Genomic DNA, 22,694 nt, shown 5'->3' with positions numbered 1-22,694 from the left:
TGCAGCTGGTTGAAGACCGAGGATAGAAGGTGTAGCGCCATTCTCCAACTGGTTTCTCATACTGCAATACAGTATGACGAAGTCGGGAGTCACTCTGAGTAAATCTTATCTCTGTCAGGCGATACGGGGTACTATGTACAGTGCTTCAACACTACAGTTTTGTCGTGAAAGCTTGTGCAGAGGCAAAGGCTTTTTTGAATTCCGAAATCAGGGCTAACCATTGCATGTGAAGCCCTTCTGCATGTGAAAAAAAAGGTAGGAGGTGGTAGGAGTCTCAAATCATAGGTCATCAAGGGAGCATGCGGATGAATCCATATCATATGTAGAATCTACGTGAAAATGCAAGTGGTGATTGATAGATACCCACTACGAATTTATCTCAATTCTCCGATCACAGTTCTGTCCGACTCATAATTCATCCTTTCCAGCGTTGGATTTCTTTCCATTCCTTCCTTCAAAGCTGTCCAAAGGTCGGCACAGAGCTGGCGTTGTCCCTGTGAATTGGTACTCGCATTTTTCCAATTCGACAACGGAATTGAGGGTATTTTCAGTACCGCAGCTAAGCAACAACTATGTAATATCGGGGATCAGGGACAACGTAGACTCAGAATCGAAGAATGATGATTTCGTACCACAACATTCCGCTCGGGTCCATTCCAACATCTAGTTCCACGATTGTATATCTGTTTCTGATAATAGGCTTCTTCCCCAGGCTTAACATCTGGCGACGGGTTCCAGGAAGCAAATTTCCTGAACAAAAGATATAAGTCCGGGCATTTGAATAGTGAATCAGAGAAACCGACCCTAGACTGAAAGTAGATCCTCCCTTGTTGGGAATCTGTTTGGCTTCACCGAAGAGGCAAACCTCATATGTGTAGCTACGAAGGGCGGATTGAACGGGACGCATAAAACTTCGATAACAGACTTACTCTCCATTCTCTGTCCTGAGACAAGTACCGTCGAGTTTCTTCCATTCACCTTCAAGCCCGTAGCCATGGATATTGAATATTTCCTTGAGGTCATTCTCTGCATTTTCTTTGTCTTTTTTAACTTTGTTCAGCTCATTCTCAGCGTCAGTGAGGACTTGACGTGAGCGGGAAGTATCTAATGAGCTACGAGTGAGTCACTTCCTACGGGTGTATTCGAGCAACACAACGTACCTGTAGAGCTTGAAGTTTCACTTTTGATGATGCCAAAGCTTACGAGCAAGGAAAGAATAGTTTCTTTGAACTCCTCGTATTGCGGGACAACGGAATCGGGAAGGTAAGAAGCGATATCGAAAACTACTCACAGTTAGATGGCGTTGGAAAGAAAGACGGAAGAACTCACGGACAGATCCTTCGGGTGGAGATTGCACGTACTCATCGTGCTCTAAAAGGAGAGAGATATAATCCGAGTTGAGGAGATCGTCCAAGTCGTTCTCGAGCTCCTCCGCCGACCACATTTCATCATCCACTTCTTCCTTGCTTTGTGCAACGTCAGATACAGTATCTTCTTCAACACCCGCTTCTTCATCAGAAACTGAATCCTTTCCAACGTCGTTGATGTGAGGGAGACCGGCAATTTCTTCCCATCCGCGGACGGCTTCGAGGACTGCCATGTCCTGATAGTTGGGATTATATCCAGTACGGAGGGCATCCAAGATGTTGCTAAGTTCCTTCTCGCGTTGAAGATGTTTCCTGTGTTCCCTTTGTAAAGATTTCAAAGCGTTTGAATGCGTGATCAGCGAGGTGTAGAGAGCTATTAGTTGAGTGAATTCAAATGACATTACAGCAAGAGAAAGTAAAACAGGTTAAACTCACGAGACTGCTGTTTCATTTCTAGGGCAGCGGCAGATAATGATTCAGCCCGTTCAGCAATATCTGCATACGAGTCAGAGCGTGTTGAGTTAATACCGACAGGTACGACTAACCTCTGAGGCGCGCAACTTCCTTTTCTTGAGCAGTAATTTGTGCCGTAGAGGTCTCGATAACTTCTTCTAAGCGTTTCTTTTCCTTATGGGCATACGCAATGTACGTTGAACGAATTTTGGATCCCTGCTCGAACGATGTCAGGAATATGGATCCATCAGTGAGGTAGACCGACCGTCTTCCGGATCTTTGTTTCCTCTTCAACCTTCGTCTTGTAAGCCTGGCCTACTTCTTGACAAACATTATTGCAGACTCCCGGGCGTTCGTCTGACCCATCGCAGCAGTTTGGTTCTAATAGGAGGTTCTGTCACTGTCTCTGAAAGCGCACATGGTTAGACACACCACAAAGTCCATCTCTCACCCTTGAACTAGGAATGAAAGAGCCAATGTGTCCTTCGTTCTGACAATAGAATGATTGATTTGGGCAAGCACCAGTTCCTTCGGGAATGTATTCAATGATGGTGGCAACAGAGTCCAAAGGTTGGGGATATACCAGGCTCATCACTTCCATCAGCGCAATCACACGAATCATCGTTCACATAATCCCAAGGAATTTCTTGCGAGCCGTCCAAACAGGTCCACGTATTTGATCTGGAAGGAACATATTTAGAAACCAAGTAGGGCGCGATACCCAATGTCTTTTCGACAACCCCTAGGGCTGGAAGTGGAAGAGGGAGCAGTAGGAGCCAAAGCATACTGCCAGCCAATCTACGCGACTCGGAATGGTGAGCTGGTCAATAGCAACGGGAATGTATTCGACGCTATTCGACGCGACAAACGACGTGGTAATACTAACGTAAGCAGCGATAAGATAAGATGCCCATCTGTGTGAAAATTGAGTAAGCGATATCATAGAGAACTGCAGCGCGGCCTCAGCATTCCCAAACACCTTAATCTTCTCCAAATGGTGGGTGATTGTTACAATTTTGCGCTCTTGCTGCGCGAATCGACTCGGGAGATCTGCTTGAACTCGATCGACAACGAGATTCTGCGTTCAATGATGGAAAAAGGATGGATTCAGCGTTTTGGAATCGGATGATGTTTTTCCTTCAAATTTCTGACTTTATTCGTCTTTATATAGGCCAAAGCTAAAGCAGCGGCCCCCACCTCCAGTGGAGGAAAAGCAGCAAAGAAGAAGAAGTGGTCGAAGGGAAAGGTCAAGGACAAGGCCCAACATGCTGTCGCCGTTGATAAAGTCCTCTTTGACCGTATCGTGAAGGAAGTCCCCACCTTCCGAATGATCTCCGTATCTACCCTTATCGATCGTCTAAAAGTCAATGGCAGTCTCGCACGTCGTGCCATCCAACATTTGGAGAAGGAAGGCCATATCAAGCGTATAGTTCATCACAGCCGGCAGTTGATCTATAGTGCGTATACACAAGCTTTTTTGTCGCTTCGAAGATGCTTAGTGCTTGTTTTAGCCCGGGCGACAGCAGCAGCAGACTAAATTACCCGGTTCACTGTCTCTTCCATGTACTAGGCATATATGTATTTCACGCACGCTAAAATTCATGCTATTCTAACTTCAACTGTCTTACCTGTGCTCTTGTGTGATTACCGAACATTCTGTTGTAACATTCACCTTCTTGCTTATGCGTATCAGCGGCGACTTGGTCATTTGTGTGTTCCGGGTGGCGCTCAGAGTTCAACGCTAATGGTTTTGATTCAGATCGAATTGGCGTCAACTTCGAACCCAAGGAGTCTTCCTTCTTACCTCGGTCTTCTCGTAGTCGGCATATCCCAAGGAATCTTCTGTTTTGATGCAGTCTGATGCACACGGCGATGTCAAATCGAACAAGTAAATATCGCACATGATGCATCGCCCGGGTGGGAACTCTTTATCTTGAGTATCTCCTAATACCAGTATCCCATCCTTCTTTACGATCTCAGTAGGCTGAAAGTATGTCCGGCGACCAGTTCAAGGCCCTGTACAAACCAGCAATCGACACTGAACTGATCAAGCCATCCAAGAAACGACACCTTCCCCCAATCCTAGAACCCATTCGTCTTTACCCGCTTGACCTTCTGATGCCTCCGATAAACGTGCGAATGCCTATTCTATTCAAAATAATACCTGCATTGGATTTGGAGTCGAGCTCAGCAATCTACGAAGAATTCGAGATTATAGTGGCAAAGCTAAAGGCCTCTCTTGCAGAAGCATTAGAACTCTATCCACCCGTCGCAGGGACCATTCATAAATCGCCCGGCGACGCGTCCGCCATCACTATAGCTTGTGACGGTCGAGGAGCTACCTTCGCTACGCAAGTAGAAAGGCAATCCTATATGGAATCAGAGCATACCTTAGACGGACTTTCTGCAGGCGATCTCCTCGCTCTGGATGACTCTCAGACACCCTTTGGGGTCAAGTTGACGCTGGTGAGCACGTTTCTAACTGGGTAATACATATTACAGAGTTTCATGAGATTAGTTTTCTTGTGGGACTGTAGTGATGATTACCTCCATGCATCACCATATGGCAGATCTCACCTCTTACATGGATTTTCTTGAGAATTGGGCTCAATTATCCCGAGGCGACTCGAACGATCTTGTTCTTCCCCAATCATGGTCCCGTGACCTCAACCTGCCAACACCTGCCGGGGTGCCTTCAATGATGCCAGGCATCCTGATTCTTCCTCCTTCTTCAACTCCTCCGCCACTGCCTGTTCTTCGTGTCGACGGACTGAGATGGTTCATCAGTAACGCGAGTTTGGCACAATTGAAAACCGACTGTATAGCTGTTCTCAATAGCGAGGATCCAGTCAGATCCTGGATATCCAGTGCAGATGCATTTACGGCTCTGGTTTGGGGTGCAATGACGCGCGCACGACATAAAATCCCCACTAAATCAATGCTATTCACTAATAACGACGCTGAATTGGAGTCATTGGGTGTAGCAGTCGATGGACGAGAGAGACTGGGCCTAGGAGCTGGAAGCCCTACACGTTTCTTCGGTAACTTGAATTTGTCACTGGCTGTATATGCTCCGCGAGCAGATCTTCTAGGAGCTACCCTCAAAGCTACGTCCGACGTCGCTTTGATAATTCGCAGAACAATCCAGGACGAGTCAAGACCGGAGACAATAGCTTCAAGGGTTGCATTTCTGGAGTCGAAGGTTGAGGCGACGAAACCTTATACCCATAGGATTGTCCTTGAGGGAGATTGCAGGTCGACGAATTGGTCAAAATACGATTTGACGAAACTGGACTTTGGGTTGGGATCTAACGTGAAATCAGTGGGGACTACGCTAGGCACGAAATCGACCTATCCTGCTGGGATGTTCCTCATTGTAAAAAGTAGTGGAGGTTTGGTTGTGGCCACAACGGTAGAGAAGGAAGCTGACGTGCTACTCAAAATGGATCCACTTTTAACCCAATATGCAGAAGTTTTAGTCGAGTAAATTTCGTTTGTACTAAATTTTGCCCGGGCGTTTACCGGAATCCGGAACAAGATTATGACTTCATGGCCTGAATATTTGCGCTCCCACAAAAAGCGAACTCCACGACCACCATGAGCTACTACATTGGTGTAGATGTCGGCACAGGATCTGCCAGAGCCGTTCTCGTCGACGACCATGGGAAAACTATCGCATCCCACACCAAAGAAACAACTACTTGGCGTGATCACGATGATCACCGCATCTTCGAGCAGTCCACTAACAACATCTGGGATTCGATTTCAAGTTGCATTAAAAAATGTTTAGCTGAATCAAAAATTCAACCCTCTTCAGTCAAAGGTCTTTCTTTCGATGCAACCTGTTCACTTGCAGTCTCCGACTTCAATGGTGACCCGGTTGTTGTCACCAAAGGCAAGGATTTAGGACAGAAAGGTGATCGTAATGTGATCTTGTGGGCAGATCATCGAGCGGAGAAGGAGGCGGAGTTGATTAACAGTACGGGATCAGTGGTCCTGGACTATGTTGGTGGAACGATGAGCGTAAGTGCTCCTAACAAAAGATGGTCCATGTATCCTGACACAGACTTGAATCACAGCTTGAGATGGAAATTCCTAAAACACTTTGGCTCAAAAACCATATGGAACCTTCCTTATTTACGCGTTGCCAATTTTTCGATCTACCGGACTTTTTGACCTATCGTGCTACAAAAGATAGTACGAGATCTTGCTGTTCCGTTACATGCAAATGTTCCTTCGTACCCAAGAGCGGCTGGCAAGCCGATTTTTTCGAGAAAATCGGTCTTGAGGAGCTTGTTCAAACCAATTACATGCAGCTGGGAGCTGCGAACGGCGAGGTATTAACTGCTGGTAAGCCAGTCGGAAACGGACTTTCGAAACAAGCTGCGGAGGAATTTGGTCTCGTTGAAGGTACACCCGTTGGTAGTGCTGTCATCGACGCGTACGTCTGTAGTCAAACCCGACAGTATCTTTTGCATCCCTGCTTATGTGCTGTAGATATGCTGGATGGCTGGGAACTGTCGCCGGACGATATAAGGAAGACGGCAAGCTCTCTGATGCTATCCCTTCCATAGATGAGTCTCGACATCGTCTTGCTGCTTGCGCTGGCACGAGTACGTGCCATATCGTACAGGTAGATTTTATTCCTCTTTGAATAAAATTTGTGCTTACGTCTCTCTCAGAGCCGAGAGGGTGTATTCGTGAACGGTGTTTGGGGACCATACAAGGTTGAATAAGAATTCAATACCTCAATCACTGAATTGACGCATACGCAAGGACCCGGTTTTCCAAGGATGGTGGATGAACGAAGGGGGTCAATCGTCCACGGGGCAGGTAACAGAACTCTTTTCGTTTCTCGACTTTATATAACCTAATACACGACAGCTCATTGACTTTATGATCAAAACTCATCCTGCCTACCCTCGTCTTCAGAAGATGGCTGAGGAGCAAAAATCCAATATCTTCGCAAGTTCGTAGTGTTGCTTTTTATATCCTCCGGATACATATATTGATGACGATGTGGACTAGTTTTACAGGACCTCCTTCAGAAGATGAAGAAAGACAGTAACGCCGAGAGTTTGACTGAACTGACCAGAGATATGCATTTCTATCCAGATCTCCATGGTAAGCTTTCACATAATAGTAACTGTCTGTGCTCAAAGGGATATGCAGGTAACAGGTCACCCATTGCCGACCCTCGAATGAGAGGTTCTTTTGTTGGCCTTACACTTGTGAGCTTTTGCACCTATTGTGTATTGCTACCCGTTGATTCCTTCATAGGACGATGGGCTCAACGACCTTGCACGGAAATATAACGTCACTCTCGAAGCAATTGCTCTTCAGACTCGCCACATTGTTGACGAGATGAACGCTAAAGGGCACAGCATTACCTCCATTTATATGAGTGGTAGCCAGGCAAAGAATATTCCGATGATGCAGTTGTTCGCAGATACCTGCGGAATGCCCGTTGTGCTACCCTTCGACGAGGGCGGTGCGGTGCCTCTTGGAGCTGCAATGCTTGGTAGATTTGCTGCAGAGGCAGCGCAAAAGGGTGTGCAGACCATGAGCGAAGAACAACAAGGCGAACTTCTCTGGGATATCATGGTGAGTCGAGTCATAATTTGACTCTTTTCTCATATTCCCGCTCAAATTCCCACTCAATTCTTTCTTTCTTTCACCGCAGGTGAAAATGACTCCTCCCGGAACTATTGTCAAGCCTGCGACATCCGGAAAAGAGAAAAAACTAATTGAAGCCAAATATAAAATATTCAGAGAGGCGATTGATATCCAGTATCGATGGCGGAAACAGATCGAGGAGGCGATGAATTGAAAACCAATGGTAGCTGTGTGGATTAAATAGAACATGTGTCATTAGACAGTAGAATGCAGCCTTTACTTTCTCAAATATTCTAAGCATGCTTCCAGCTGCTTTCCAGTCATCCTATCAGCTGTCGCAGTACAGAATGCACCCAGGGAAAGAGACTACTCAGGGTTGCCAGCGCGATTATCGGGGGCTGAGCTGGGCTGCGTCGGATCATTTTCGGGCAAGAGCTGTGTAAATTAAAAAAATTTCGTTTCATATCTTGTCCTCTTACCACCACCATAAATCAGAAATGGCCACTCAATTGTGATATCCTGCGTCTACAACGCACTCAACGTCTATTTCCAATGGACCTGCACTTTACTTGAAAGCTATCTTTCAAGCTCCCAACCCTTTTTCCTATGTCTTCGTAAATTTGCTCGTCAGATCCCCTCTGACCTAGTCGCCCACCATGGCCTTCGTTCAAACAACCTCGAAAAACAACAAACAACTCCCCGCTTATACTTGTACCGATTATCGAGTATTTATCGCTCCATCGTTCGTATTTAACCATGACAACTATCCAACAAAAGTCTACCAAAAGTTTAATGACGGGAGACACATCATCAATCCTGAAAATGACCGAAACCCCAACCGCCCCGTTGGCTGGCGAAGTTCCTTCGTACGACATATCTAGTGTGGTCGAGACGCTGCTAAGTAAATTCTATTTTTTCCCACTGTTGAGGTACACATACTGAATTGCTGTAGCTTCCCCCCAGTTCCAAAAGTCCGCTCGATTCGATGACTTCCTCGTTTCTCCTTTACTTTCTCCCTGCGACGAGTTCAACATGTCGCCCTCCACCAATAATTCCCCTCTCACTCCTAACCTTGACACACCGATCATGAACGATCTGTCTGATGACTTTGGAATTTACGGCTCCGAATATACGGGCGTTCCATTGTTTAGTGACAGCTCCCTGTCAATGTATCAGCTCCTCGAATCACCGGAGTTGGCGGAAGAGGTACTATTCAAGGCTTACGAGCTGCCAAAACTCGTACCAGAACTTACCTCAGCATCTGCTACTACTTCCGATATCGTAACCCCCATTTCACTCGACGGAAGTACTACCGGGAACCCTGCAGTACCCACAACATCTGATCCTGCCCCCAAAACGGGCAAAGGTCGGAGGTCCAATGCTACAGGAACCCGGAAGAATGTAACTCCAGAGTCCCTTGTCCCTGTCGATGCCCCGATTCAGGCGAGGAAGTATGCTACACCTTCAGCGACCTCCCGCAAGGAAATTCCTGCTGCGTTTTTGAAGTCTCAGAAACGCAAGCGCTCCAGGATACAGGCGTTCGGTGATGACGAAATACCAAATCCATCTGTTGGTGGTGCGCTTTCCCCTGAAGATGACGCGGCGGAAGAACAGCCGCCGCTCAATGCCACAGAAAAGGAGCTCATCGAGTGGAAGCGTCGTCAGAACACTTTGGCGGCGCGAAAGAGTCGGAAGAGGAAGCTGGAACATCAGCAGTTCCTTGAGACTCGTGTGAAGGATTTGGAGACGGAGAATGAGATGCTCAAGGTAAAATCAGAAGCTCTCGAAGCAGCCCTCAGGGCGCACAATATTTTTCTACCACCGATAGAGGCGTAGATTGGTACGTTTCAGCACTTGCCTATTGACTGTTTTTCCGTGGTGCTGGTAATTTTGATAAATCGCTTCGTTGCACGTTTTTTCAGAAATAAACCAAAAAAAAAGTTCATGTCCATTATCTTTATCTCAGTATTTTCTATCTTTCTTCTCTCCTTCTATTTGTATCATTACTCGTATCCAACTACCACCATCTTTTACCAGTATCCAACTACTTCTGCAGTCGTCTTTTTAGTTGTCCTTTTTCGCCATTAATGCAAGTGTTTTTCATCTTTCGGCCGAACGCGCCGATAAATCTCCCTTTTTGTAATGTGACATGTCACTGACGCTATAGCCAAGTGGTTACGGCGACAGATTTGAATTTGCATATCTGTTCCTCTTTGAGGGCGTAGGTTCGAACCCTACTGGTGTCGTCATTGTGCATGTTTTTTAATAATTTTTCGTGTTCACTCTATGAAGAATGCTACATATATTGACATAGCCTCAGTTCTTCACCAACAAATACCTTCTGGCAGTTGCTGAGGCTGAGAGTTGGACACAACTTTCTGTGTTGGGGAATGTTACTTTCAGGCCACACTTGGCACTCTGGGCTCCAACTGCACTTTGCTTGAGAAAGGATAAATTTCAGTTAACTTGATACTGAAACTGGTATGGCAGGGAATGATGCAGGATCTATGTATGCAAAAAGTGAGTTCCAGTATCAACTCAACTGGAATAGAGTAATCTAAGTATGTATCATCTGATCGTTTCTGCTAGGTTTTAGGAGATGATGAAAAAGTACCCTCGTTGAGCCAGGTTGTTGCCAATACGCCCATAATTTTCCCCAGTACTAATAGTGACACTCTTGATCTTCGTCGGTCCAATACTTTCTCTTGCATTCAAGATATATTTGTAGTCCTGAGTCACGAGTGATTAGGGAGATGATATGAGAGTGGAGAGGTCGGACGACGCTGAGGATAGAAGTTGCTGCATAGCCCCAATAATCTAGATTATGCGTCAGCGTAGGTCAGCGTCTGGCCTGTCGTCCTGGTCTTTGAACTCTGAATGGGAGTTTCGCGTTTGCTCTGCAGTGCCTCCATTACACTTCGAATCGAAGATACTTCAAGGATATCTGCTCAATCATCGTTTACTATAAGGAGTTACAAGGTCTGACCGTTAGACCTGACGATAGACGCGAATTACCAAGTACAATCCGAGTGCCCTACAATTTCAAAATTCACAAGAGCTTCACGTATGTAGCGGGGAACAATCCGCTCTTTCCATCCACTTCGCCTGTCCACCTGTGAATGAATTGGGTACGTTAGATAGTAGTCATAGCGCTGCAAGAAATATTAGGAAACACGCGCGTACCAATCGTTAGATGTTCGTTCAGTTACCAATATTCGTTGATTTTCCCGTATTTGAAGATCTGCGGGATCCTGGTTATCATTATCGAGATTACAGCATCGTGGTCAATTTTCTATGGCAAGGACAAATAACGATATGTAACTCACTTGCGAAACATAATCATACAACGCCTCGGCCCATTCATCCTGTTCCTCCTCTTGTTCCGGTTCTGGCTCTGGTTCTGGAGCTCTGTGTGGCGGGGGAGGCGCGAAATTATTCTTCTTCGATGCGAAGGCGGGGGGAGCAATGGGTGTGTTGTGGACAATGGGTTGTTTCCGTGACAAGCCAGAAACTAGCATGCTTTTCTTCGATGAGGTGTCGACGTCGCCGAGTCGCTGTGAGATCAAATGTCAAACAAAATCTGGTAGAAGGAGTACAGCAGAGACGCACTTGTTTTGAAACAAGACCGGCTGGAGGTTCAAGATTCCTAGGAGGCGCGTGCCGACTTGGTGGAGGAGCATTATTAAATGCAGAGGCAGCAGCAGCTACGCGGCCAGCAACTTGGCTGACGTTGACTCCGGATCCATCATCATTGTTTCCAGATGCACCTTGCAATTTAGTTGCGAGCTCAGGGCGAGATTGGAAATATCTGTGTGAGCAAGCGAATAAAGTTTGGAACTAATTCAAAGTTAAAGATAGTCGTCAAAAGAACGTACTCGTCTAGCAGAGAAAAGAATGCATCCTTTTCGTGATGGGACAGATTAGAAAAGGCCATCGCTGTTTGGGCCAAGTTATTGAGATGATCGCCGTGACGGCTCAAGGCCTGATTCTGGCCTGATTCGTCGACCTTGTACAATTATTTCCGTTGGCAGGCAGAACTGACATTATTCACGAGAACTGAGGACAAATGTGATGATTCTTCCTTAGGTGTAGTTGTCTTACAATATCGCTATCGCATGCATTGAGACCTCGGCTAGACGGCCGAAGTTTTTGGACAGTTTTGGCTTTCTACAGTAAGTCTATACATGTTATACGTACAGATCCTCTGTTATAGCTTGATAGTTGTACGATTGGAAGGGCACAATGCAAATACATTCTACTGATAAAGAGTCGAGAAAGCGGTAAATCATTCGATGGATGAAGATTTTACAGTAACAATCGAGGAGAAGGTAGCGAAGGTAAAACGATGTGAAAAGATGAGAAGAGTAGAATAAACAACCAAAATCGGTGATAAAATAGCTGTGAATACCAATGGAGAGGGTAGGGATGAAGAAGACGAAAACGAACAAGAATAACAAAGAGAATACATCGAGCACAACAGCAACGATTGAGAGCAAGCAGAGCAAGAAACGCTAGGAACCTATAATAAAGATCTCATTGAGTCCAACTGAACGAGTCAATGTCATTCGACATGAAAGAAAACGGGTCCGCACTCATTGGACTATTCATGTTCATACCCATGCCCATGCCCATGTTGTTCATATTGTTCATATTGCTCATGTTGTTCATCCCGTTCATGTTCATGTTCGGATTTCGCATCTGCTGCCCAGGTCCTGGCGTGGCGGACATATGCCGGGGCATACCTAGACCTAGATTGGAAGATGAAAGGTCGCCCGGATGGCCTGATCCTGGTGAAGGAGTGGGGAACGGATAAGAAGGGGAACCCATACCGCCACTACTGCCAGACCCAAATCCACCTCCTGCACTGCCGGGCGACGGCGCTCCCATACTTCCACCTCCACCTCCACCGTACCCGCCGCCATGTGCACTTGGAGGGCGCATGCCACCAGCCATCTGCTGCTGTTGCCAGTTTTGCATTTGTTGTGGGGTGAAGTTACCAGGCCCTGAACCTGACATCATACCACCTCTGGGTGATGGTCCCACGCTGCCACCCATCATGCGCGCGAACTCGTCTTGTCCCATCGAAGGTCCTCTCGCCGGCATCCGAGGAGTCATCGGTGATTGATTTCCAGGTCCAGAACCAGATATACCACCTATACCTATACCACCACCTCCACCACCTATACCGCCATCCGGCGGCGATCGCGCGCTCCTCGCAATGCCTGGAATAGCGGCATTCGACCGCAGCGCAGGGAAGTTGTTTAGATCGCTTCCAGGTATCATAGGCGAACCATTCCCACCACCGTGATGCGATTGCGTGGGGGAGATAGCACCTTGGGACATTCCCTGCTGAGCCTGTTGTTGCTGGCGCTGCTGTTGTAGCATAGCATACTGTTGAGAAGACATTCCGTTCATGTTGTTCATGTTATTCATAGGGTTCATGCCTCCCGATCCCATACTGCCACCACCGCGCTGCTGCTGCATCAACATAAGCTGCTGTCTTTGATTAGGCGTCATCGAGTTCATTCCCATATTGTTTATGTTGTTTCCACCCCCACTCATTCCGGCGCTATTTCCAGCGCTAGGCCCAGGGTTCATACCTCCCTGTCCACCGGCCAAAATCATTGGATTCATCTGAGCTTGTTGGGCCACAGGGGATATAGGACTGGTGTGAATAGGGAAGACACCGTTAGGTATACCGTTCATTTGCGGTTGAAGTGACTGCGGCGGTGATTGCTGTTGCTGTTGCTGCTGCTGCTGCTGAAGTTGTTGGTGGAGTTGTTGTTGCTGCTGCTGCTGCTGCCGCGATTGTAGAACCTACGATTGATGAATTAGCAGCTTCCAAAAGATAGATAACCGAAATGTCAGAAATGGATACAGAAATTCACCTGAAAAATACGTCTTGCTTGATCATGATACGAAAGGGAGCTGAAATTGGGTATCATACGATGCATATACTGTAATACCGGGTGAGGTGGTTGAATTTGCAGAAGCATATAAGCTTGCTGCTGCATTTGCTGTACGGATGATAAGCCTCCCCCTCCCCCTCCCCCTCCGCCAGGCACCACAGTGGATGGTCCGCTGTGATTTGACGATGTTGGAGATATTTGCAGATTAGATGATGCAGCAATGGAGGCGGAGGGTGGCGACATATGTCGACCACCTTGTTGGGGCTGAGGAGTAGAAGGCATTCCAGGCAGTCCGCCTGGGCGCTGCTGTTGAGCTCGCATGTTTGCCATCCTTTGTTCTCGTACTGCTTGATTCAGCTGCGCCTCCGACATGCCTGCATCGGGTAGAGAGCCGGTACCACTCATACCCTGACCAAGAGTAGGTGGAATCATGCCTGACATTGCACTGACGGAAGTCTGTGGGGCTATTGATATAGGCAACGAGCCGTTTCCAGTCGAAAGGGATGGGGAAGAAGAGATTCCATTTGACAGTTGATCTTGCAATGGCAACGAAGGCGGGGGCATCATCATACCATTGTTATTGACTTTACCCTCGCCTGTGTCTCGCCGCTTATGTGCCGTCATGTCAAGCGAACCTTCGTCTGTTCGTTCGCGTTTCAAGTGATTAAAGTTCATGCCCATGTGATTGTTGTTGGGTATACCTGCCCCCAGTGAGGGACGTCGAGGCATGATTTTTGTGAAAACGGAAGGAAGGTCGGCGTACAGCTGTTGTATTCGATCCATAGCAATAATGTCGATGAGTGGTGGTGCTTCCATCATGGGGTAAGTTATCGAGGATTGATTGCTCTGGTCCAGCAAACAATAAGGTCAAAAGATATAGATAGTTCAACGACACGTACCGGTCGGTCAGCTGCGGTCGCGAGGTAGTTGAGGTTGCTTTGCAATCGGGTTGAAAAGCTGACAATTTAGGTTATCAGGCGCTGGTAATCGAAGGGCAAGGAGATGGCTAAACTTACTGCTGAAATCGTGTGTCCGAAGGGCTCACTCCACGTGCCTGGAGTTCTAGTAAAATCCTATATAAGAGTATGATCAATTATCAGTTTTGTGATCGACCAGCACCGGAACGTACTTGAACAGTTCGGAATTCAGCTCGAGGATGGTAGCAACTTTCGGGTCTTTGCCGTTGGGATGGGACAAGGTATGGTTGGGAGAGGTAGAAGGTGAGGGAGCATAATCTGATGAGCGAGAGGGATACGGATTTGTTGATAAGGAGGACTTCTCTAAAAACTTGACCTCCACATCTGAATACTCTTTCTTTGTTATCGCATCGTCAGCGAAATTTTCCGGATCCTTGTTCTCGTCCGGCGGAGGGTCGTCGTCATCGGGCGGGGGTGAAAGCTCGCTCAGAGGCGTAGACTGACGAGACTCCTTGTCGTCTAGCAGCGGCTCTGCGAGAGCAGCTTCGTTATTGGAGGAATTCGTGGTTGGAGGAGGAGGGGAGCTGTGAGCTGTGTCAGGTATAGGAGACAGCGAAGAGCTGCTATGTTCTCTGTTGGGAGAAGCCGAATTTCCGTCGGCAGGACTGGCGGATGGAGAAGGAGCTTCTGGATTAGCGGCTATTGGCTGGTTGTCCTTGGGCGTGGTAGGCCCCGGAAGGGTTGTTTCCGGCTGGGAAGGGGACAAAATTCTGGCTGGCTTTTGCGGAACTGACTCGGCCCAATCCCGGAGCTGTTTCTCGACAGGGAGTACAAGATTTTGCTTGGAATGCGACGAAAGTACCGCTGTATGCTGATTCCGATCTACGTGTATCATTTGGTCCAGCAAAGTTGGTAGTCAAAAGGACGCTTTGACAGCGTTCTTGTAGAGCAAAAATCGACTAAGTATCGCTTTTTCCTTCGTGAACCACCCTCGTGGCTGGACTTGTACGATGAATGCAAATTTCGGAGGGAGGGTAAAACAGTTATTGGTTATGCTCAACGACTGCTGACTGTGCGAAAACACTTCCTTAAATGGATGTACAAGCCAAAGGGTGGTCGTCGAAAGTTGAACAGTCGTAGGGGAAAGAACACCTGAGCTCAGCATATTATCTTCCACCATGACAGTAATGGAAGAAGGGATCGGCAAACTGCCTTTATCTTTTGGTGATCCACCCGCCGGAATCGAATCTGGATCGGCGTTACTTCCTTCTCGGCCATTTTCAGATTGTGTCAAGCATTGTGTATATCTCTATTCGCCCTGTCTTCCATTGCCAACAAACCGAAAAAACGTCTCATGATGCTATTTTGAGCTAGTTACCCTTTCCTTCCATCTAGTGAAGCTCCCCGCACAGATGTCTACAAATTTTGATGCGCGAATGAAATTTCCTGTGTATTCCCATGATGATATCCCGTTTCCCCTGATTCCAAGGAACCAGTCAAAGTTAGACTTCAGACAAGGATCCAGGAGCAGCAGGTAACCATTATCAGGAATCCAAACTCATACTTATCTGGAATTCGAAACCCGTTTTCCGTTTTGAGCGGGATCCTGTACTACCCGATAATAGTCGACTAGCCGCGGATTTCTCTCATGATCAACTCGTCGCTCGATTTCTTGGTTACGCATGAGTATAATACACAGCATATATGACTACGATTCTGACCTACGTACGCTTGATTCACTTTAAATCTATTCAAGATTGCAGTTAGTACTTACCCTGTCTTTCGCCATCGGGATAGTTGATAGATAGAATAGGGCTATAAGAGAACCAATGACAACGACGATGCGAGTCGAAGACGGAACCGAAGTAATGGTCGTCGAATGTTATTTTTGAAGACTCGAAACATGCGTACCTTTGTAGCCTGCGATTAGGCACCTCAGCAACATGGACTATGGATAATTTCCCGAGTCTGGTCCAGTCTTTGAGCAAGCTTGTATCGCATGTGAGACCTTCAGCACGGGAATGGTACTCAAAATTGAAGAATTGAATCAAAATTGCCATTGGTCAGATAGGAAGTTCGACCTCGCCAATTCTACCCGTCTACCCTGTCCGTTGTACGATGGGCGGGTAGGCACGCAACTACTAGTAAGACAGGTTTGAATATTGGTACCTCCATGAGGAAGCCTCAGGCAAATAACCATTTCAGACTACCACTTCTAGCTACCTCACTGCCAGGCGCTCGGTTCCGGGAATAGATTGATTGAATGGGAAAAAAGATATGATGAAAACAGCCTGGAGTTAGTCGGATGAATGAGATACTAGGGCAGAAGAGCTTTTGACTATTCACGAACAAGAAATATCAGGAGAGCTAATGACCGTGTTTGGTATATGGAATTGGAAGCACATGCCATCGATCGAATCATCAAGGACCTACCAGACTGGGGTCAGAATCAAATAGAGTCTAAGGATAAAGAACATACAAAACAAGGGTACTAGTTCTTGACTTATACACATGCATTGTATCATGATGCAGAAATCCCAAATTGTATGACCAGCATAAGTATCCTTGTGCGAAAATTCTGAGTTCGAACGGATGAGGCGATGTTATGCTATTGCGGCGCTGGTCACTTCCAAGAATTCTTTGCGTACTTGAGCTCGGAACTCCGCATTACAATTGACGAATGATTCCTGAATAAGATTTCAGCACTGAGAACAGAAAGGACGTAGTCTCGAGAATCCGTCGATGACCTGCGATCGCAATGCGAAAGTATATATATTAAATATCTGAAAATCAATATATAACACACAGGAAAGCAGGGGAAAACATCGACTCACCTACAGTCAACAGATACTCAAAAGATACATACTGCGTTAGCAAAATGTATACGATATACTTATAACTTACACTTACTAGGCTGTGCTATCATGATGTAGTGTTGGGTGGAGTGACAGCACAAACGATAAGTTGAAGGCCTGATGAACGTTTTGAACCGATGTAAGTATGTGCAATCAATATCAATCAAACCTCGTGTGACCTTACGTCAGCTACTGGTACATAAATCGTCCATCGATTTCTTTTCCTTTTTTCATCCCGTCACCGTAGACTAAAAGCCGCGACACTCGTCCCGTCCAGAACTTAAACAGTTCTCTTTCGCGAGTGGGCTAAGGTCTGAGTATATGCTTCCTTGATCGGCTCTAGCTGGGTCTGGCTATAATTTTGCCACATGACTTATCAGAAAATCGCCCGATAGCCCTCTTTTCCGGAGACCTTCGTATTCGTACGGAGCGAGGATATAGGGACTTCGAGCTTGGAAATTGTCATGAAGCTTGGGCGCTATTACTTCTTGATATCTCTTCCTGTATTCCTCTTCCATACACCAGGTGCTCCTAACTGGAGTGCGGGTTGGCTCTAGATCAGTGTGGTGTTGCCACCCGGCCTTCTTTTTCGCATTCATCTTCCGGTGGATGTGGAACAGCTAGTCAATGTCGTATTCTGCAGGTACTCGTTCGCGAGGAAATTTGCACAACGCATACGTGGCCTCCATGTCCGTATCTGGACCTCGCTATTATGCTACCACAGGTGGTCTCTTGCTATATACCGGTTTCCCGGTCGTTCGCCTCGCATAGGCATCTATCGCGCCCACAGTTGGCCATTCCCTGCTTGCAGCAGCTCTGCACATATACGCATACGTATACTCCCCTGTTGGTCCTGGCTCACAGCCTTGTTTCATACCCCATGGTTGGGTTTACCACGTCCGGATGACCCGGTCCATTGAACGCTAGAAGCGTCTTTGACCTCAGAACGATGTTGATCCAAGTATGGGAGGAATCAGGGTTCAAAGAGGTGTCAGAATGGTTGCGTCCTTTAGTGCACTTCGCGGCATACGGTTGGCTTTGGGGCTCATCGTAAGATGGTCCTCCCACTACTTCCGTGTAACTCGATTCAGACTACTCTTGGTCTACGGTGATCTATCATCAAATTTTTTCCTTGCCTTCCTCTCTTCGGAGAGGTATGTTAATGAAATTGAACCGATTAAAGTGAGTCTGTTTTCTTTCATCATGCATATGTTTCATAATTATTTGAGCAGGTCATTGGAAGTGGAATGCAAAGGTTTGTTCATTTGTTCGACGGCAGTATGTTCAATATGATTTTTGATACCATCTAGTTACATAAACAGTAAATGTTCACTGCATAATGTAAGTACGCAGCAGGTATATAGCGTTCTTACAAACATGAATGATTCGACTTGGCATACACACGGGCCACCATCAGGATACCCATGGAGAGCTGGAGGCGTAGCGAATGGATTGTACAACTGCTTATCTTGAATGGTATCGAGTAGTACGTATGTTCTGGGGTAGTTAACTTTGAGTATCGGGAGAACTAGACTGCATCGTATATAGACAAAATAATGATTGATACAGGTATGAACATACAAATGCACTGTGGTACAGATGCCAATAAATGAATCGCAATACCCACCAAAATCAAGAAAGATGCAATGCAATGAAATATAAGGCAAAGAATGCCTGCTGGTACGCAAGAAAAGCTATGGCAGCTGACAGAAAAAAATTACTTGTGCTCAATCGCTACTGTGTTCATGATTGTCCCTTCGCGTCAAGGATACACCTTCCATCCGACTTCTCTTGCGTTCTTCCAATTGCTGGCTACACGAAAGCCACGCAAACCACATCATGGTCTTGAGCTGTAAAACATCTTCCTTCCACACATTGCTCTGATTTTGCTCCCTGAACTCTTGGGTAAGCTGCTCGCACCTTTGGACATTCTCCGGTGAGACAAAGTCTACGGCCACTTTGATACAGTCGGCAAGGTTACAGACCTGAAGAAAAAAGAGTTCTACTACTGCGAAAGGTTCGAGCATGAGGATACCTACCTGATGAGCGCAACCGGCTGGGATAAAAACTGCTTCCCCAGGCCTTTGATAAACTCTAAAACTGTATACACCCCACTCTTCCGCCAATTCCTTCCTCATCGTCTCATCCAAGTACACCTGTTGTCCATGAATAGGATCCATTGTAAGCGCTCCAGGGAATTTCTTCTTGAGGTACCCCCGAAGTTTAGCTGAATCTTCCGCACTAAACAGATCCCAAGCAGCGCATCCAGTTGAGCCGTCTGGGCAGTCCGCCGCATAGGTCATGACGTTCACTGCATCAGCCATATCCATGTGCAGTCGGGTAGAGCCTCTAGAGCCGCTGTCTTGGTGGGACGCCATCGCATTATACATTTTGGGACCTGAATAAGATTAACAGACAGAAATCTATCGAAAAACCAAGATACTCACCCAGGTCGGGTGCAAGGGCATTGTGCGGAAAATGAGACGCAATATTTAACGTTCCGTCTCGTCTGACGTAGTTAGGGATTGGGACTGCCTGTGAAAAGTCCTCGTATAGTTCTGGAAATGTCATCTTGAAATCCGCCGAAGGGGGCCAGTCTTTGAGCTTCCATATCTCGCTCTTCTTGGTACCAAGACGATCTTCATTGTCTGGTGCAGGAAGAAGGCTGTCCTGAGATCCAAGACTAATTTCCTCGAACATTGGACCATTTTCTCTACCTGCATATTTCCCAAATTTTGAGAAGAATTGACCCACAGTGACACGCCTGTTTACGTCCGTTTGGCATTCGATAATCAGACAACCTTGGTCGCCGTACTCTTTTATGAAATATTCGGGCGTCCAGCGAATGCGGAAACGCTGACTTACATCCGTGACCAGGATGGGAGTGCCTTTCCTCCAGTTTTTCCGGAATATAGTTTCAGTGAGAGCGTCAAAATTATATGTCGGAATAGCATGCAATGGGATATCCGAGCGGTGAGATAAAGGTTGATAGAGACTTTGGGATGATGTACCCGAAGATTGTAGATTTATTTGGGGAAGGACATACGGAGATGACGTCGGCTGCAGCGTAGATGACGAGTGGTCTGGGAGTGACTTCGAGTTTGAGTATGAATGCCTACCGTATTCGGATTCGTAAGGCAAACCTTGAGTGTGGGGAAGCTCAGATAATCGAGTTCGATATTGTTCTTGGAGAGAATATTGGATTTGGTCCCGTTGATTGTAGCCAATGCTCGAAACTAAAGGGAGATCTGCATGTGCAGTCTGTAACTGGGAAACGTATGGCTGCTGAGCTAGTTGTTGATAGGGGCGATATGGCTGATGGTAGTATGATGGCTGCGCCTGGTATTGGTGTCCATTAGTGTACGACCTTTCTTTTTCGACATTCAGAGCCGGAATAGGAACCCCAATCTCGGAAGGGGTACTAACACCCGTGCTGTCTGATGGACTCGAGCTCGTGTAATTCGGCTCTCTATTTTCTCCTCGTTCATCCAAACATTGACTCTCCTCCCCCTTCTCTTGTTCCTCTTCTCTCAGGACCGCTTCCATGTCCCGTATAGCTTCGTCTAACTCTCGTAAACAAAACCTTGATACAGGCGTGAATTCTGCCGCTCGATGCTCCGCTCTTTTTGTGCAACTAAGAAAGAATGGCTTCGAGTGGTTTTGTTTTTCTTTGAGAGACTGTTGTGCAGCAAGACGGGAAGCTGCCAGCTCTAGAGAGGCGGGTGAACCAGAATTTGGCAAATCAACGTTAGGATTGGAAGTGAGCGCAAGAACTTCTTCGTAGCAATCTGAGCAGGATTCACGACCACAGAGACGACACATCCAAGAGCAACAGAACAGAGAAGTCATACAAGTATCTGCGGAAGCCCTGAGAAATATTTTTATATGTAAGTCTTCGACACTTACCGCAAGTCGCTCGCACATCACTTTCCCGAGGTCGGTATATGATTTGCTGTGTATTGACGTGCTTTCTTTCTTGAAGTAAAATGGGTAACACTTGCTTGGCCGTGACCCGCTGATAGGGGATAGTTAGTCAGTTGGATGCAGATATAACTGGAAAGCGCAACCTACCATCGTCCACTGTATATCCTTGTCGGTTAATCCCACATTCCACTTGTTCGGAAATTCCATGGCAGGCTTTTCCGCTTTCTGATTATTCACAAAGCTCATGCCAACAACTTCCTTCTTCTCGTTCTTCATGAATATGCGAATACCTTGAAAACGACAAGTATCTCCCGCCCAGCGACGAGTACAGGAAACGCATCGAGGAAAATCTTCTGGTTTGTATTTAGATGACATACATCTGGCAGTTTGGAGCTCCGGAGTCAATGTAGCAGCGCCGAAAGCGGGATTCTCTTCTGCTTGTAGCATTCGCATACGATCTAACAGGAGGAAATGAGATGAATTTGATGCATAGGTCCACAGTAAGTTCATCATACTTTCAGAACTTAGTTCTTTGTCTTTCCCTGGAACGTACGTTACACCTGGGACGAGATAAGCTGTGGACAAGGTGTAAAAATGGAGGACTTTCCAAAAAAAAAAATATCACTGACCATTTTGGGCCTGTAAAGCCGCAGTTTCGCTCCGTTTCTTCTTTGTAAAACCACGTTTAGATGGAGCTACTATACGTGAATGAGACAATTGAACTGAAAAACATGTCACGTAGACACGCACTCGGCGGTGGCTTCTTAGTTTTTTTCGGCTGTGACGAATTTATAGTTCCTGGTGGTGTGGCTCTCTTCCTCGAAGGTTCCCCTTGGGGTTGCTGATTGTCAATGCTAGTCGATGAATATGGATTTGGGGCAACAGATTGTTGAGCTAGGATTCGCGGCGAAGCACGCTCTGCAAGCTGCAGATGTGAATGGGGATTTTGTGCTGATTCAGAAAACATAGAAAGATGGTTATGGTTGTGGTTCAAAAGCGCGTCTGGGCCGACATGAGGCGCCTCATTTGGGTAATCGCGATCAGCTGGAAACATTGAGCGACCCTGACTCGAACGTGTTTACTAAACTCACCAGTTTGTTCAACGATGTACTCTGGATTTCTGCTCCATTGTTCCGCCATATTATTGGTATAAAATCCAGCTGTATATCCGTGTGATGTCAATGTGTCGCCGTTCCTAGGATTCCACGGCTGAGACGAATGCTCAAAACGAAGGTTAACGTCTCCGTAGTTCTGATATTCTATATGTCCATGAACTGGATACCCTGCTGGTCTTAAACCCTGATCTCGGGCTTCAGCTTCAGGGTTCAGTATTTGCGAAAGTTCGGTCTTCTTTTGGGAGATCTGCGACCTGTTCATTGGCATATGAGATTGATGAGTAACTGACATCCTGGATTGGGCGTAAATATATTATGCCAGAGGTTCGACGACGAAGAAAACAAAAAGCAAGCTGAAAGTCCAGTAATAAGTATGAACGAAAGAACGAGTTTGCATCAATCGATTTGGCACAAAACGAAAAACACAACTGATGGTTTAGATGTCCTGATCAATCGGGCTTTCAATTTTATGTGTATGCATGTATACCGTACCGCCCGACGCCGACACCCAATCTAAGTACTGGTATGTCCACTTCGA

The 22,694-nt window shown here is 46.6% G+C and overlaps 8 protein-coding genes and 1 non-coding gene across 9 annotated transcripts; 5 read left to right on the top strand and 4 right to left on the bottom strand.

The window, feature by feature from the left end:
* Nucleotides 1-408: 408 nt before the first annotated feature.
* On the bottom strand, nucleotides 409-2,605 carry C8R40DRAFT_1043653 (endoplasmic reticulum protein; the record flags this gene model as incomplete). The annotated part of the gene is made up of 11 exons (XM_046224183.1): nucleotides 409-570; nucleotides 633-750; nucleotides 804-878; nucleotides 930-1,104; nucleotides 1,152-1,283; nucleotides 1,330-1,740; nucleotides 1,803-1,862; nucleotides 1,913-2,036; nucleotides 2,086-2,201; nucleotides 2,253-2,348; nucleotides 2,404-2,605. The coding sequence occupies 11 exons, from the start codon at nucleotides 2,603-2,605 to the stop codon at nucleotides 409-411; spliced, it is 1,671 nt and encodes a 556-aa protein (XP_046087062.1).
* A 155-nt stretch (nucleotides 2,606-2,760) lies between these two features.
* Nucleotides 2,761-3,585, top strand: C8R40DRAFT_172066 (ribosomal protein S25). Its single transcript, XM_046234242.1, has 3 exons — nucleotides 2,761-2,817; nucleotides 2,992-3,277; nucleotides 3,332-3,585. Exons 1-3 carry the CDS (start codon nucleotides 2,815-2,817, stop codon nucleotides 3,355-3,357), a joined length of 315 nt encoding a protein of 104 aa, XP_046087061.1. The 5' UTR covers nucleotides 2,761-2,814; the 3' UTR covers nucleotides 3,358-3,585.
* A 227-nt stretch (nucleotides 3,586-3,812) lies between these two features.
* C8R40DRAFT_1170095 (transferase) lies at nucleotides 3,813-5,307 on the top strand (the record flags this gene model as incomplete). Its single annotated transcript, XM_046231478.1, has 2 exons — nucleotides 3,813-4,286; nucleotides 4,339-5,307. The coding sequence occupies 2 exons, from the start codon at nucleotides 3,813-3,815 to the stop codon at nucleotides 5,305-5,307; spliced, it is 1,443 nt and encodes a 480-aa protein (XP_046087060.1).
* A 110-nt stretch (nucleotides 5,308-5,417) lies between these two features.
* Nucleotides 5,418-7,650, top strand: C8R40DRAFT_1044040 (uncharacterized protein; the record flags this gene model as incomplete). The annotated part of the gene is made up of 10 exons (XM_046224205.1): nucleotides 5,418-5,843; nucleotides 5,900-6,261; nucleotides 6,318-6,453; nucleotides 6,503-6,547; nucleotides 6,597-6,653; nucleotides 6,705-6,789; nucleotides 6,849-6,944; nucleotides 6,993-7,051; nucleotides 7,101-7,424; nucleotides 7,504-7,650. 10 exons carry the CDS (start codon nucleotides 5,418-5,420, stop codon nucleotides 7,648-7,650), a joined length of 1,737 nt encoding a protein of 578 aa, XP_046087059.1.
* A 252-nt stretch (nucleotides 7,651-7,902) lies between these two features.
* C8R40DRAFT_1102065 (uncharacterized protein) lies at nucleotides 7,903-9,652 on the top strand. Its single transcript, XM_046227978.1, has 2 exons — nucleotides 7,903-8,337; nucleotides 8,389-9,652. Exons 1-2 carry the CDS (start codon nucleotides 8,193-8,195, stop codon nucleotides 9,270-9,272), a joined length of 1,029 nt encoding a protein of 342 aa, XP_046087058.1. The 5' UTR covers nucleotides 7,903-8,192; the 3' UTR covers nucleotides 9,273-9,652.
* C8R40DRAFT_t116 lies at nucleotides 9,594-9,682 on the top strand. The gene has a single exon. It is a non-coding gene; the product is annotated as a tRNA-Ser (tRNA).
* Nucleotides 9,683-10,025: 343 nt separating this feature from the next.
* On the bottom strand, nucleotides 10,026-11,564 carry C8R40DRAFT_1102058 (SH3 domain-containing protein). The gene is made up of 6 exons (XM_046227977.1): nucleotides 11,312-11,564; nucleotides 11,046-11,244; nucleotides 10,763-10,990; nucleotides 10,620-10,687; nucleotides 10,452-10,549; nucleotides 10,026-10,380 (listed from the first exon to the last, which is right to left on the bottom strand). Exons 1-5 carry the CDS (start codon nucleotides 11,368-11,370, stop codon nucleotides 10,486-10,488), a joined length of 618 nt encoding a protein of 205 aa, XP_046087057.1. The 5' UTR covers nucleotides 11,371-11,564; the 3' UTR covers nucleotides 10,026-10,380; nucleotides 10,452-10,485.
* Nucleotides 11,565-11,969: 405 nt separating this feature from the next.
* Nucleotides 11,970-15,157, bottom strand: C8R40DRAFT_1170091 (uncharacterized protein; the record flags this gene model as incomplete). The annotated part of the gene is made up of 5 exons (XM_046231477.1): nucleotides 11,970-13,253; nucleotides 13,325-14,191; nucleotides 14,245-14,302; nucleotides 14,362-14,418; nucleotides 14,475-15,157. 5 exons carry the CDS (start codon nucleotides 15,155-15,157, stop codon nucleotides 11,970-11,972), a joined length of 2,949 nt encoding a protein of 982 aa, XP_046087056.1.
* A 3,687-nt stretch (nucleotides 15,158-18,844) lies between these two features.
* On the bottom strand, nucleotides 18,845-22,475 carry C8R40DRAFT_1187495 (uncharacterized protein; the record flags this gene model as incomplete). The annotated part of the gene is made up of 9 exons (XM_046233017.1): nucleotides 21,792-22,475; nucleotides 21,671-21,739; nucleotides 21,557-21,616; nucleotides 21,189-21,499; nucleotides 21,024-21,132; nucleotides 19,835-20,974; nucleotides 19,565-19,756; nucleotides 19,157-19,515; nucleotides 18,845-19,102 (listed from the first exon to the last, which is right to left on the bottom strand). Exons 1-9 carry the CDS (start codon nucleotides 22,093-22,095, stop codon nucleotides 18,845-18,847), a joined length of 2,802 nt encoding a protein of 933 aa, XP_046087055.1. The 5' UTR covers nucleotides 22,096-22,475.
* Between the last annotated feature and the right edge of the window lie 219 nt (nucleotides 22,476-22,694).

This window comes from Lentinula edodes (assembly GCF_021015755.1).
Source record: "Lentinula edodes strain Le(Bin) 0899 ss11 chromosome Unknown C8R40scaffold_15, whole genome shotgun sequence".
Classification (NCBI taxonomy): Eukaryota; Fungi; Basidiomycota; class Agaricomycetes; order Agaricales; family Omphalotaceae; genus Lentinula; species Lentinula edodes.
Note: the sequence above shows the minus strand (reverse complement) of the source record. Positions and strands in the feature narration are given on the sequence as shown.